This window comes from Bufo gargarizans, chromosome 2 (assembly GCF_014858855.1).
Source record: "Bufo gargarizans isolate SCDJY-AF-19 chromosome 2, ASM1485885v1, whole genome shotgun sequence".
Classification (NCBI taxonomy): domain Eukaryota; kingdom Metazoa; phylum Chordata; class Amphibia; order Anura; family Bufonidae; genus Bufo; species Bufo gargarizans.
The window spans coordinates 185,223,778-185,238,919 of record NC_058081.1 but is presented as its reverse complement, the minus strand read 5'-3'; the positions used below and the strand labels follow the sequence as shown (position 1 = coordinate 185,238,919).

The 15,142-nt window shown below is 42.1% G+C and overlaps 1 protein-coding gene across 1 annotated transcript in view; it reads left to right on the top strand.

Annotated features, from left to right (window-relative positions):
* The window catches only part of LOC122927672 (dual oxidase 1-like), a 260,004-nt gene that overhangs the window by 141,077 nt on the left and 103,785 nt on the right, over positions 1–15,142 (top strand). The window contains exons 15-18 of the mRNA XM_044279744.1: positions 6,301–6,438; positions 11,262–11,378; positions 13,629–13,831; positions 13,978–14,151. Coding sequence (XP_044135679.1) covers positions 6,301–6,438; positions 11,262–11,378; positions 13,629–13,831; positions 13,978–14,151 — 632 coding nt within the window. The remainder of the gene's footprint in view (positions 1–6,300; positions 6,439–11,261; positions 11,379–13,628; positions 13,832–13,977; positions 14,152–15,142) is intronic.

Sequence of the window (15,142 nt, the reverse complement as noted above, 5' to 3'; positions counted from 1 at the left end):
CTTTCATGGTTCTAAACCTTTTATGTATGTCGGTTCTTTTTCCCTCAGGGGTGGTCTCTCAGTTAGCTTGTTGTCTGGTAGCTTTTCAGTCTCAGGAATGATGTTTCCTGGATGAGGCTTCTCTTTAGGCCTACTTGGCAGGAGCTCACACATGTACGTCTTGTCTCTCTAGCTCTCTAGTGAGGTTCAGGATTTGCTAACCCTGTTCTTCTGAAAAATGTTCTGCAGTAATCTGGATCAAAGAAGAAAAGAAGAGAGAGCTGCTGCCAGCAGCTCAAGACCACCTTCTACTGTTATTTTTCAGGCGGCGCTGGCCTCCAGCTAAGCTGCAGCCTGCTAGCCCAGCTTGGCATCTCCTCTAATGCCTGTACGGCACACATATATGCTCCCTCTGGCTCTTAAGGTACCAGCATGCATGACCTAATCTTTAACAGCCAATGGCTGATAGTCCTGGATTACTTTAGTCACCTTCTACTGTTCTCTTACCCTCTGCTGCCTAATATGACCTGTGGCTGTTACTTCTATTGATTGTTAGTGATGAATGGCAGGGGCAATATTAGAATTTGCGATATTTCGCAAATATTTTGTAGATTATTTGTCATAATTTCACAAATTTGAGAATTCACTATTATTTTCTTGATTGCGAAAATCGGCAATGTAATATTCGTGTAGAGCGCGCGCAATACAGGTGTGGGTCACTTTTGCTACATTTTCCAAGCTGCTAGAAGTTTCCTGAGCCTGGAGAAAATGGTTGGCACGGCAGAACATTAAAAATGGCTTTATAAATTGCTCCAATATATTCGCAATTGCGCAAATCGGCAATTAATGATGCACATATTTTGGCGCAATACGTGAAACTTCACATTTTAGCAGGTCTGACTACATATTACTAATTGGTGCACTAAGTATTGTTGTGACATCACAGCACTATGTCTATAGCATGTATGTATGGACAACAGAACCTATCACACTACCTAACACCCTGCACAGCTACACTATATCAGGAAATAACCTACACTGACTATCTCCCACTAACTACTAATCTGTATTATATATATGTATATATAAGCTATCTAACTATCTAATGTAGTGTGGAAAGCACAGAGCACAGCAATGACACTGCTGTCTCTCTCAGATCTGCAAAATAATGTAGAAAATGGCTGCTGGAGAGGTTCTTATATAGTAAGGGGTAGGCAACTTTCCTATTGGTTGCTAGGGATGTTGCTAAGCTCAGACAAAGATATTGCAGCCTTCTCATTGGCCCACAAGCAAGAAACAGGGAGGGATCATGGATTCAGATGGAAACAAAAATCTAGAATATTTGAAAATACAAATATATATCACTATATTCTAAATATTTGTGAATTCTCGAAGTGCCGATATTGGCGACTAATATTTGCTATTCGAATATTTGCGCTCAACACTATTGATTGTATGCTGCTTGCCCTGATTTTGGACTATTTATCATATTACACTCACTCCACCAACCGTAATCCCAGCCTGTCTGTGACTACATATTGTGTCTGACCCCTTGGTGCCCTGTACCAGTGTCTCAGAGCTCTCGTAGGTTAACTGTTAACTACACTGAGACTACTCCAGTAGGTATTGGTCCCGTGGTTTCCCTGCAGCAAAAGTCCAGATCCAAAATCTATTGATTAACACTTTCCACACTGCCATAACAGGATTTGTACTGTTCTTCCCAACTCTCTAAATTTGTGACTAAAATGGCACAGCTAGAGTACTGAAAGACTGAAAATTAAAAGGCAAAGACGTTGAAAATTGGACTGACTGAGGCAATATAACCCAAAAGAACAAAATCTAACGCTTGTAAAACTATGGATATAAAAATGCATGTTTATAAGGCTTGTCAGATGCAAAATCTTTTAAACCAAGATAAATGATAAACAGCTAGACAGAATAAAAGAAAACTTTATTGAAAAAGTTACTGTTTTATTTACCGTATTTTCCGGTGTATAAGACAACTTTCTAACACTAGAATTTTATTTTAAAAGTCGGAGGTCGTCTTATACGCCGGGTATACTCAGATCCGATAGTATATTCTAACCCATGGTGACGGGGACGCTTGCCTGGGGGTTAGAATATACCATAGGATCTGAGTTTTTATGATATCAGTGAGATCATGAAAACTCAAATCCGATGGTATATTCTAACCCCCAGGCGTTCTCATGGTGACAGGGACGCTTGCTTGGGGGTTAGAAAATGCAGGGCCCCGCCGCTCAGAGGAGTATACATTTATTAACTGTAATCCGTAACTTTAACTTTAAATCAGCGCTCATCTCTTTACTAGGGTATCTTACTCTCAGCTCCGGTAACAGGCAGTGCGGGCGGCGCTCAAACACTGACATGCTCCTCTCACTAGGCGGCGCAGGCGTGTGTCGTCAGTGAGTGAGCACCGCCCACACAGCCTGTTACTGGAGCTGAGAGTAAGATACCCTAGTAAAGAGATGAGCACTGATTTAAAGTTAAAGTTACGGATTACAGTTAATAAATGTATACTCCTCTGAGCGTCATGGAGGGGGATCTGTGGATGGCACTGTTTAGGGGGGGATCTGTGGGTGGCACTGTTTAGGGGGGGGGATCTGTGGGTGGCACTGTTATGGGGAGGGGGATCTGTGGATGGCACTGTCATGGGGGGATCTGTTTATGGCACTGTTATGGGGAGGGGAATCTGTGGATGGCACCGTCATGGGGGGGATCTGTGGATGGCACTGTTTAGGGGGGATCTGTGGATGGCACTGTTATTGGGAGGGGGATCTGTGGATGCCACTGTTTAGGGGGATCTGTGGATGACACTGTCATGGGGTGGATCTGTGGATGGCACTGTTATTGGGAGGGGGATCTGTGGATGCCACTGTTTAGGGGGGATCTGTGGATGACACTGTCATGGGGTGGATCTGTGGATGACACATATAGCATAAGATGCTATATAGTGTCATTCATAGATCCCCCCATAGCAGTGTCATCCACAGATCCCCCTCCCCATAGCAGTGTCATCCACTGATCCCCCCTCCCGATAACAATGCCATCCACAGATCCCCCTCCCTACAGTGCCATTCACAGATCCATAGATCCCAGTCAGTTCCCTGAACTGGAGAAGATCGTCTTGAAGACAGGGAGGGCTGGGCATTCAGGGGTAGTCTTATACAGAGAGTATAGCCCAAACCCTATATTTTAAATGGAAAAGTTTGGGGTCGTTAAATATATGCCCAGTCGTCTTATACGCCAGAAAATACGGTATGTGGAAAAGCTCTTTAACACCTGTAAGGAAACTGATGTGACAGAAGTCACCTGTCCAGAAGGCACCCACTGCTAGACTTGGTGTCAACTACCCAGTTCATCAAGAGGCAGCAAACCTTCCCTGCAACATCCCTTTCACTACAGGGCCCTAGTTCCCCTGATAAGAGAGATCCCAATATCAGAAACCTAACTAGATAAATCTGAGCAGTCCCTATGGGTGGAATGAAGTTTTTCTTGCATTCACAGGGTAGTGTCTGGCAGGTGGAGTAGAAAGGTCGAGTAGTTGTACGAGCAGTCAAACGTCAAAGCTAAAACAGTATCCAACAACTTCAGTTACAAGCCTAGTCAAAAGCAAGTAAGACTAAAGTACAGAAATGCAAAAGTAGTAGAATAGTCTAAGGTAAAACATAATAGCAAGCAAGGAGAAGGCAAAGAAAAGTCGGGTAAACAAGCTGGGTTAAAAATAAAAACACAAGAATTTCACTACATGAACAGAAAACGAAGAAACACACGGGAACCAGGGAATAACTGGCAAAAAGCAGTCCCAGTGCAAGATTTAAATCTCATTGATTGACTCTCAAGTTACAGTAAGCCTTCTTCTGTTTCCCTGCTCCAGAACAGGTGAACTCCTCAAGCTATACCCTTTCCTTGCTGGAAAGCAAGGCAGGTGAAATGTTAACAATGGAGATGCATAGTGTATGGCACTTCACCTATGACACACCAGAGAGAGGTGTCTAAACAAATGAAAGCTTTATTCTACATGGGTGCTGATCTAGAACCAATCACATAGTAGCTTAGAAAGCTTGTGTGCATTTGCCTGACATTGAGAACTCCAGCATACACAAGTCTTCACTGTACCAGGGTGCTTACCACTGGAATCAGAAACTCCATTATTAAAGTATGTAACTAAAGCAACTGCCTATTTTATGCCCTGTTAACTATAAAGTGACCAAACTAATGCATTCTTCCCAAATGACTAATACAGATAAGGAAATGCTAAAAGCTTCCAGAGAACAGCTTTCTGGCTGCAGCCCATTGTAAAAGAACACACAATTCTTTCTTTAAAACTCATCAGCTAAACTAAAGAAAGCTCATCAAAATAACAAGCTCATCACATTTAGGCCTCTTTCACACGGTCGTGTACTGGCCGGTCCCATGCTGCGGACCGCAATGCACAGGCACCGACTACGGGGCAGCCGCATGCGGATCGTGGACCTATTCTGTTGAATAGGGTCCGCTATCCATCCGTTCCGCAGAAAGATAGAGCAAGTTCTATATTTTTGCGTAACGGAAGTACATAATGGAACACTACGGAAGCTCTCCGTAGTGATTACGTAGGGTTCCGTTTCTTGCATCCGTTCCATTCCGCACCGCATCTCCGAATTTGCGGACCCATTCAAGTGAATTGGTGTGCTTCCGGAATGCACACGGCTGACCCGTTTATTGCAGAACCGCAATACGGCCACGGAACAAATACGTTCGTGTGAAAGAGGTCTTAATGTGAGGTTCTTCCAGTATGTACAAATTTGAGGTGGAGCCTTTTTTCAGAATGGGATTTGTGAGAAAACTAATTATGAGTACAATTCTGACAATGATTTTTAGATGTGAGTTATAGAAATCATCAGCTGTGTCTTTAGGGGGAAAAAAAATTGAAAAAATGGATACATTTCTGCTTCATTGGAAGAACTTTCACATAAAGTTGAATTGTAACTTGCATGCACATATCTCAGGACAACCGTACGAAGATAGTTTTGTAAGACAGAGAGATAGATAGATATTAGATAGAAAGATAGATATTAGATAGAAAGATAGATAGATAGATTCTAATTATTCTAATATTTGAGATAAAAAATGAAACATTAAGCCCTCCACCATGACCAAATTATACCACTTTACAAAGACACAAAAAAAATATCATACCATGACAGAATTATACCCCTTGTTTGCCAAAGGCTTCCGCATACCCAGTGCCAGCTAGAAAGGTCATCCATGTACAGTTAAAGGTAAAGAGCAGCCCTATTCGAAGAATTCCTAGTGTCTGTCAGAAAACACCTGTCTACACAGCAACTGTGACCCTTAATGGGGTTGTCTGAGTTATTTTTTTGTTTATCTGTTTATAACTAGGCAAATGTAACAGCTTTACCATGCACTCACTGCATCTGTAGTTGCTCTTTTCTCTGATTTCACTGAGGGTCACATGACCTGTGATGTCAGTTTCTCTCTCTGCTGTGATGGTGCACAAGCCTGAGAGAGCAGATATGAGTCTGTACACCAGACCCCCCTGCACTGCCGGCTGCTGCTGTCTGCTCTCCCCCTGGATTCTTAACTCTTTGAACTGCACAGACTCGGGGCTGAAGGCTTTACTGAGTAGCTGCAGGCAGTGAGGAGACACATGCTGGGCACAGGAACTAACACAGGAGTTCTTGAGAGCATTGCACAAGAACAGGTAGGGAGAAGATCCTGTGTGTATTAGCAGTGTCATTATTCAGTGGGGACCTGTAGTCCTACACATACAACATTCTGCTGAGTCTCCAAGCAGGCAGACATGTCCCTCAGGGCAGCACTTGTATTCACTCCCTTTGCAGAGCAGGGGGAGGGGCAGAGATTGTTGTTATTGCAGGTAAACAAAGGGCCTGAAGAGAACCAGGGAAATGAGAAAATATTTTTATTTATTTTTTGCCGAAAACTTGCTTAGCTCAGTTATATATTGCTGACCATCAGATTTACTATGCTATATATTTTTTTTTCATAACTCGGACAGCCCCTTTAACAAACTACCAGCCAAATAATGCCATCATGTAGAGAGACTGTCAGAAAGTGACCCCCCCCCCCCCATATAATGCCACAAAAGGTGATAGTTATTCAGATAATTGATTAAATAAATGAATAGTAAACACAGTAGGTCGCCCTAAAGAGTTTGAAAGTACCATCAAAATACTGTCACAAGGTCGTTCTTTTCTCTGTGGTTCTGAAAAAGCTCAATTAGATCTGAGATGTATTTAAATAAAAACCACTTCCAATCTAATATCTTTCCATTTTTAGGTGATCCATGTCCTCAGCCAAAGCAATCATCGTCTACAATGGTACCACCTTGTGTTCCTCTCATTATCATTGATTACTTTGAAGGAAGTATGATTGGATACAGCAGTCTCATTGTGATTATTTGTGCTTTTCCTTTAGGTTTGTAATTGTATATTTAGATATCTTTTTCATATCAACAAAAGTGCATTTACAAAGTTACGTAAATTATGTTCAAAAGAAGGGCACAACTTATAAAGACTAATAGTAATCTTACTGTATATAATATATCCGTGTATAGATTCCTCATAAACAGGACCTGCTTCCTCTCCTGACATGTCTGTTTTAGTAATTACCTGCATTTCCCATGCAGTGACCAATCTGGAGCATCTATTCTTATGACTCTGTCTTGTGCCATTCCTTTGTAATTCCTGCTACCAGTTGAGGGTGTGTCCCTGCACAGTCTGATACTGACAGCACTGACTGGATAATGTTAGACTGTGCAGGGACACCACCCAACTAGTAATACCCATTTAGACCTTCATATAAACTTGTAATTGACTTGTGACCTCCAGCAAGAATAACAGAGGAATAGCACAACATCGAGTCATTAGGACAGATAATCCAGAATCGTTATTACAAGGGGATGGAAATAATTGCTAAAACAGACATGTCTAGAGAGATTACAAGTCCTCTTTAACCGCCTCCGGACCGCCTAACGCAGATGTGCGGTCTGGAGGCGGCAGCCCTGCGCACGACGACGCATATACATATACGCGTCATCTCGCGAGGGCCGGGATTTCCTGTGAACGCGCGCACACAGGCGCGCACGCTCACAGGAACGGAAGGTAAGCGAGTGGATCTCCAGCCTGCCAGCGGCGATCGCTCGCTGGCAGGCTGGAGATCTGATTTTTTTAACCCCTAACAGGTATATTAGACGCTGTTTTGATAACAGCGTCTAATATACCTGCTACCTGGTCCTCTGGTGGTCCCTTTTGTTTGGATCGACCACCAGAGGACACAGGTAGGTCAGTAAAGTCGCACCAAACACTACACTACACTACACCCCCCCCCCCCGTCACTTATTAACCCTTTATGAACCCCTGATCACCCCATATAAACTCCCTGATCACCCCCCTGTCATTGATCACCCCCCTGTCATTGATCACCCCCCTGTCATTGATCACCCCCCTGTCAGGCTCTGTTCAGACGTCCGTATGATTTTTACGGATCCACGGATACATGGATCGGATCCGCAAAACACATGCGGACGTCTGAATGGAGCCTTACAGGGGGGTGATCAATGACACGCGGGTGATCACCCATATACACTCCCTGATAACCCCCTGTCATTGATCACCCCTCTGTCATTGATCACCCCCCTGTAAGGCTCCATTCAGACGTCCGTATGATTTTTACGGATCCATGGATACATGGATCAGATCCGCAAAACACATGCGGACGTCTGAATGGAGCCTTACAGGGGGGTGATCAACGACAGGGAAGTGATCAGGAAGTCTATATGGGTGATCACCCCCTTGTCATTGATAACCCCCCTGTAAGGCTCCATTCAGACGTCCGCATGTGTTTTGCGGATCCGATCCATGTATCCATGGATCCGTAAAAATCATACGGACGTCTGAATGGAGCCTTACCAGGGGGGTGGTCAATGACAGGGGGGTGATCCGGGAGTCTATATGGGTGATCACCCCCCTGTCATTGATCACCCCCCTGTCATTGATCACCCCCCCCCCTGTAAGGCTCCATTCAGACATTTTTTTGGCCCAAGTTAGCGGAAATTTTTTGTTTGTTTTTGTTTTTTCTTACTAAGTCTCATATTCCACTAACTTGTGTCAAAAAATAAAATCTCACATGAACTCGCCATACCCTTCACGGAATCCAAATGCGTAAACATTTTTAGACATTTATATTCCAGACTTCTTCTCACACTTTAGGGCCCCTAAAAAGCCAGGGCAGTATATATACCCCACATGTGACCCCATTTCGGAAAGAAGACACCCCAAGGTATTCCGTGAGGGGCATATTGAGTCCATGAAAGATTGACATTTTTGTCCTAAGTTAGCGGAAAGTGAGACTGTGAGAAAAAAACAAAAAAAATCAATATCCGCTAACTTACGCAAAAAAAAAATAATTTCTATGAACTCGCCAGGCCCCTCATTGAATACCTTGGGGTGTCTTCTTTCCAAAGTGGGGTCACATGTGGGGTATTTATACTGCCCTGGCTTTTTAGGGGCCCGAAAGTGTGAGAAAAAGTCTGGGATCCAAATGTCTAAAAATGCCCTCCTAAAAGGAATTTGGGCACCTTTGCGCATCTAGGCTGCAAAAAAGTGTCACACATCTGGTATCGCCGTACTCAGGAGAAGTTGGGCAATGTGTTTTGGGGTGTCATTTTACATATACCCATGCTGGGTGAGAAAAATATCTTGGTCAAATGCCAACTTTGTATAAAAAAATGGGAAAAGTTATCTTTTGCCAAGATATTTCTCTCACCCAGCATGGGTATATGTAAAATGACACCCCAAAACACATTCCCCAACTTCTCCTGAGTACGGCGATACCAGATGTGTGACACTTTTTTGCAGCCAAGGTGGGCAAAGGGGCACATATTCCAAAGTGCATCTTTCGGATTTCACCGGTCAATTTTTTACACATTTTGATTGCAAAGTTCTTCTCACACATTTGGGCCCCTAAATTGCCAGGGCAGTATAACTACCCAACAAGTGACCCCATTTTGGAAAGAAGACACCCCAAGGTATTCCGTGAGGGGCATGGCGAGTTCCTAGAATATTTTATTTTTTGTCGCAAGTTAGTGGAATATGAGACTTTGTAAGAAAAAAATAAAAATAAAAAATCATCATCATTTTCCGCTAACTTGTGACATAAAATAAAAAATTCTATGAACTCACTATGCCCATCAGCGAATACCTTAGGGTGTCTACTTTCCGAAATGGGGTCATTTGTGGGGTTTTTCTACTGTTTGGGCATTGTAGAACCTCAGGAAACATGACAGGTGCTCAGAAAGTCAGAGCTGCTTCAAAAAGCGGAAATTCACATTTTTGTACCATAGTTTGTAAATGCTATAACTTTTACCCAAACCATTTTTTTTTGCCCAAACATTTTTTTTTTATCAAAGACATGTAGAACTATAAATTTAGCGAAAAATTTATATATGGATGTCGTTTTTTTTGCAAAATTTTACAGCTGAAAGTGAAAAATGTCATTTTTTTGCAAAAAAATTGTTACATTTCGATTAATAACAAAAAAAGTAAAAATGTCAGCAGCAATAAAATACCACCAAATGAAAGCTCTATTAGTGAGAAGAAAAGGAGGTAAAATTTGGGTGGTAAGTTGCATGACCGAGCGATAAACGGTGAAAGTAGTGTAGTGCCGAAGTGTAAAAAGTGCTCTGGTCATGAAGGGGGTTTCAGCTAGCGGGGCTGAAGTGGTTAAGGTGCCCATACACATTAGACAAAACTTAGATGAACCCTAGAAGTAGACAAATAATAATGTGTATGGGGGTCATCTGTCTCCCCCCAATGGTAGATGTGGAGGTAATGAGGGATCAGGGGGTGTTGATTTCATACACAGATGATATTTCTAATAAAAATAATGTTGTATAGTAGTCAGAATACAGCACTGTATATCTAAAAACAGGACTTCCATAGTATCTGAATAAATAAATGTTAAATAACTTTTAAGTGCAAGTGAAATACAGTAGGTGAGAAAAAAAAAGAAATTAGGTGTTTTCAGCACTCAACGTTCTATAAAAATGTATGATAAATCTTAAATTACTGCATCTTAAAGGGGTTATCACATGACTAATGTAAAAAAGGAAAATCAGTCATAATATAGTACATGACAATCTCTTACTAGCAAAGCTAGAACCAGCCCTGTACCTCACATGGATCCAGAGATCCCCATTCATTGCTCTGCTAGATTTATATCAAGCTGACAGATCAAGGGGAGTGTATTTTCTGCTGCAGCCCAGGGGGCGTGTCTCAGCTCTCCCTATCACAGCTCAGGGGGCGTGTCTCAGCTCTCCCTATCACAGCTCAGTAGGCAGTTGGAGGGTGAAACGGGGCATGTACGGCCTTCTCAATGAGCAGGACAAATAAATAAAAGAACAAACAGGAAGTGGCGCTATACAGATACATTTTATTGAATAACTCAGTGGCTATACACAAATTTTTATTACAAAACCTACAAAAAATGCCAGGCCGCTTATAATGAATTAATACTTTATTGAAAAATCACATACATTTGCAAACATGATTAAAAAAAGTATGGTGCAGGAGATAAAAACAGAGACAACATCACTGGAGGAAACATACAGCGGATACATGTCCGTACATCAGTCCATCAATGCAATACATAGGCAGATAAAGTGCAAATGCAAACAAATCATCTGTAATCAAAATTACATCGGACAATTACCCATACTGCGTCTCCTCCAGGTTGGCACCATCCTGGAGGAGACGCAGTATGGGTAATTGTCCGATGTCCTTTTGATTACAGATGATTTGTTTGCATTTGCACTTTAGTTCCTATGTATTGCATTGATGGACTGATGTACGGACATGTATCCGCTGTATGTTTCCTCCAGTGATGTTGTCTCTCTTTTTATCTCCTGCACCATACTTCTTTTAATCATGTTTGTAAATTTGTGAGTTTGCAATAAAGTATTAAATCATTATAAGCGGCCTGGCATTTTTTGTCGGTTATGTATTATGGTAGTTTGCGATAGGCTTATGCCAGTTAATTACTTCTTTAAGTAATCATTCCCTGGTTGGGGTATACTGTATATTGGTTTTAAAAATTTTAATTACATGCAATTACAAAAGTTTTCAGATCCAAATGCTGGTTCAAAAACTGTAGAATATTTTTCGTGGGAAAACCCCTTTAAGATACAAATGATGTATCCTCTTCAATCTCGCATGTTTTTCATATTACCTTTCCTCTTTCAGTTAGCTTATTTATTGCCTGGGTCGTTGCACATTCTCGCAAAAAAGACTTTAAAAAGATCCAAAGTAAGCAGGCTGCAACCAGTACGAAAAAGGTTCTGTCCGCTGAAGGAATTGAAGGTAAACAGACTTTGAATGATGATTAGAGATGACCGAATTTTAGAAAAATTTGGTTCGACGAATTTTACAAAAATATTTGCTTTGTGATGAATTACTGATGCAATGAGAGGGGACTGTGATAGCGCCGCCCCCCATCATTGTACCCCTCAGATGCTGTGTTCATACATGATTATGGCATCTGAGTATAAAAACAAAGTAAAATTAACATAAAAAACATTCTATCATACTTACCGCCTCCATTTGCTCGCCAACGGGCCTGCCGCCTCCATCTTGCTTGAAGATCTGGCACGAAATCTCTCGCAGTACGATTACGTCATCACCCACAGGATCTTCAATCAAGATGGCAGGTGGTGGCCCGTCGCAAGCGAATGGAGGAGGTAAGCATGATTTTTTAGTTTTTTACACTATTTCAGGTTAAATCGATTCGCTAACACTAGGTACAAGGAAATTCATCTTCGAGGTGAATTGAATTTATCCTGAAATCCAGATAGAATTCCACTTCATGTGATTTGATTCACTCATCTTTAAAGGGGTTGTCCAGTTTCAGAGCCCTCCATTTTCACCCCAGCAGCCCCCCTGACATGAGCATCGGAGCAGTTCATGCTCCGATGCTCTCCTTTGCCCTGCGCTAAATCGCGCAGGGCAAAAGCATTTTTCAGAGTTCCGGTGACGTACCGGGGCTCTCCATGGGGCTGACAGGAACCCCGGTGACGTCACCGGCACTGATGGGCGGGATTTAGCGCTGCCCTAGCCAGTAAAATGGCTAGGGCAGAGCTAAAGCCCGCCCCTCAGAGAAGGTGACGTCACCGAACACACTGCTGGGCGGAAGTTACCGCCCGGCAGTGTGTTATTAAAAACAAAAGAGCCTGTGCCCTGCGCGATCTAGCGCAGGGCACTGGAGCGCATCGGAGCATGAGATGCTCCGATGCTAGGCTCAGGGGGGCTGCCGGGGTGAAAATAACGGTATGTCCGGGTTCAGCTCTGAACCCGGACAACCCCTTTAATGATGATGCATTTCATAGTATGACGTTCTTTCATTTTACATTGTTTCCTGGTGTTTAGCAAAAAACATAGTTGTGGCAATAATTGCCAACGGCAATGCTAGAATTTCTCAATTTTCAAAATATATGGTTGTGGGAAGAATTTCCAATGACAATGGTAGAATTTCTTGTGATAGCTACACCTAGTTGTTTGTACTGTTTAGCTTTTTGTGAAATAATTTCTCATTTTTAAAAATAGAGTTGTGGCAAAAATTACCAGTGGCAATGCTAGAGTGTCTCATTTTTCAAAATGCATAGTGGTTGCAAAAATTACCAATGGCAATGCAAAAATTTCATGCGATAGCTATATCTGCAAGGCTTGCGTAGGCCTAATATGTTAAAACAACCACCATTAGGTGAATAGTAGATCCCAAAGGCTCACATTATGTTCTTTTGCTTGACAGCATACAAGTATAGAGGATGCCATGGATATAAATATGGTGCCAGATCAACAGCTTAACCTGCACCAGCCCATGATAGGAAATTAGTCAAGTCACAGACACTTAACTCCTTAGGTGCCATGGTCAACAGTGACCACACCATCTGAACAAAACAAAATGGACCGCAGCAGGTCCTCCAAGGAGTCTTTTATTCAGAATGGGTCATTAAAAATGTACAAAAAGTGCTAAATAGAGTGCAACGTTTTAACCGTTTTTGGCACTTTTTGTGCATTTTTATGGACCCATTCTGAATAAAGAATCCTTGGAGGACATGTTGCCATCTATTTCATTTGGTGCTGCACAAATGGAGCAGCCGCTGGGGATCCGTGGCTGGGGACAGGCTGAGGCATTCCGGATGGGAAGTGTGAAAGGGACGTTGGTGCTGCTTTCACATTCACAATTTCCACGCCATCTGAATAGTCAGTGAGAGTACCCCAGCCAAATCTGCTCATCTCTAATTATTTCCAACCTATTTCAGCTGAACTCCTGCCATCAGGTTCACACATCTAAATATTCATGGTATTGGGAAGACAGAAGAACTTGACATAGTGCTGGCACAAATTAATATCAACACATCCACCTCTTGTACTATATTCTCCTTGACAGAGCGTTTCTTAAATAACGTTAAATAAGAAATATTTTTTTCATTTTCTTTTTATTATTTTTATTGTTTTATGTATGAATTATTTAGTTACAGTACATAACAAAATCTGATCTAATCTATTTTTATCTATTGGTATCTATTGATTGGTAACTTTTTTCTTTTCCAGCTCAAGAATGGCAAGGACCAAATGAACCACTGTGCCCTGTTCTCTTACAAATCCTTTCACAACATGTGATCAGAATTTTGGATAATAGATTTACAGTAATACGAACTATTAATATGCAAAGCCATCAGCTGTTCAATGTCATTCAGTCTAATAATCACGGATGCCGTACACTGCTTGTTAAAGTGCCTAATGAGTATGATATGGTGAGTAGTGATGTAAAGTCACAGCCCCTTCTACTGGGATCCCTCTGTTTGAGGACAGCTTCATTTACTGGACTCAATTAAAGATGCCAAAACCTGAACCCACTGGAGTCCTACACAAATTTTAAAGTTATTTTATTTTGTCCTAGGTACTATACTTTTACAATGAAGATAAATGCACAAGTTTTATCAATCAATTGCAAGAACATGGATTTTCCTTAAAGGAGAGCAGAATGGCTGAGGAAAGCCTACTTAAAGAAACCGTCACAAAAAAGCAGAGAAGCCAGATACTGGAAACTTTTTTCAGGCAATCTTTTGCTCAAGTAAGTTATACTTTGTAAATCACATTATCAGAAATAGTTGCATAATGTGATGGAACATTTTAAAACATCAGTAATCAAAATCCTTTAGATTGTTTCATTTCCCGGACCAACCACTAACCCAAACTCACTATGTCCTAGTGATCTATGATGTTATGAGCGCCAGCATGACCTCGGGTCTACAGTTCTGTATTCAAATGCGGGTGTGTGTTTAGGACAGTAGACACGTAGCTGGATTGGAATTCACAGCATCATAAATGACTACCTTCAGGACAGCCTAGCCATGGTCCACGTTTTTTTAATTGGTGTTTTTAAAGTATTTTCATTTTTTTTTTGCAGTGTTTTTAGAATAAAAAGGCCATCTCCAGATATTGAATAGAATCTGCTGGAAGTATGAAATGTAGAGCAAACAGGCTTTTTTGTAGTGAAAATACTGTGTGTAAAAGCACACTAAGGGGCCCTACACACATGGATTTAGCACTGGCATCTTGATACCCCTACTACTTTTTTTGGCCACCTGTGATTTTTGATATGTTTTTTTTTGTGGAGGTTCCTGGAGTTTTTTTGCAACCAGTGTGTCTCCCCACTAGTGTTTTCTTCATGGCATTTTTCCTCTATAGGGAAGGTGTTGATAAAATGCCAGTAAAAAAGCAACAAAAGCTACAGCAGGCTGCATTTTAAAAAGAAGTCAGAATTTAGGCTAGGTCTACACGACATGTGCGGCACCTGAAGGGGTTAATTGTACTATCATATCCCCCTGTAAGAGATCAGGGCTGCCAGGCAGCAGGGGGCAGACCCCCCCCTCCCCAGTTTGAATATCGTTGGTGGCACAGTGTGCGCCCCCCATCGGGCCCCCCTTCCTCCCTCTATTGTTATAAATCGTTGGTGGCACAGTGTGCGCCCCCCATCGCCCCCCCCCTTCCTCCCTCTATTGTTATAAATCGTTGGTGGCACAGTGTGCGCCCCCCATCAGGCCCCCCTTCCTCCCTCTAGT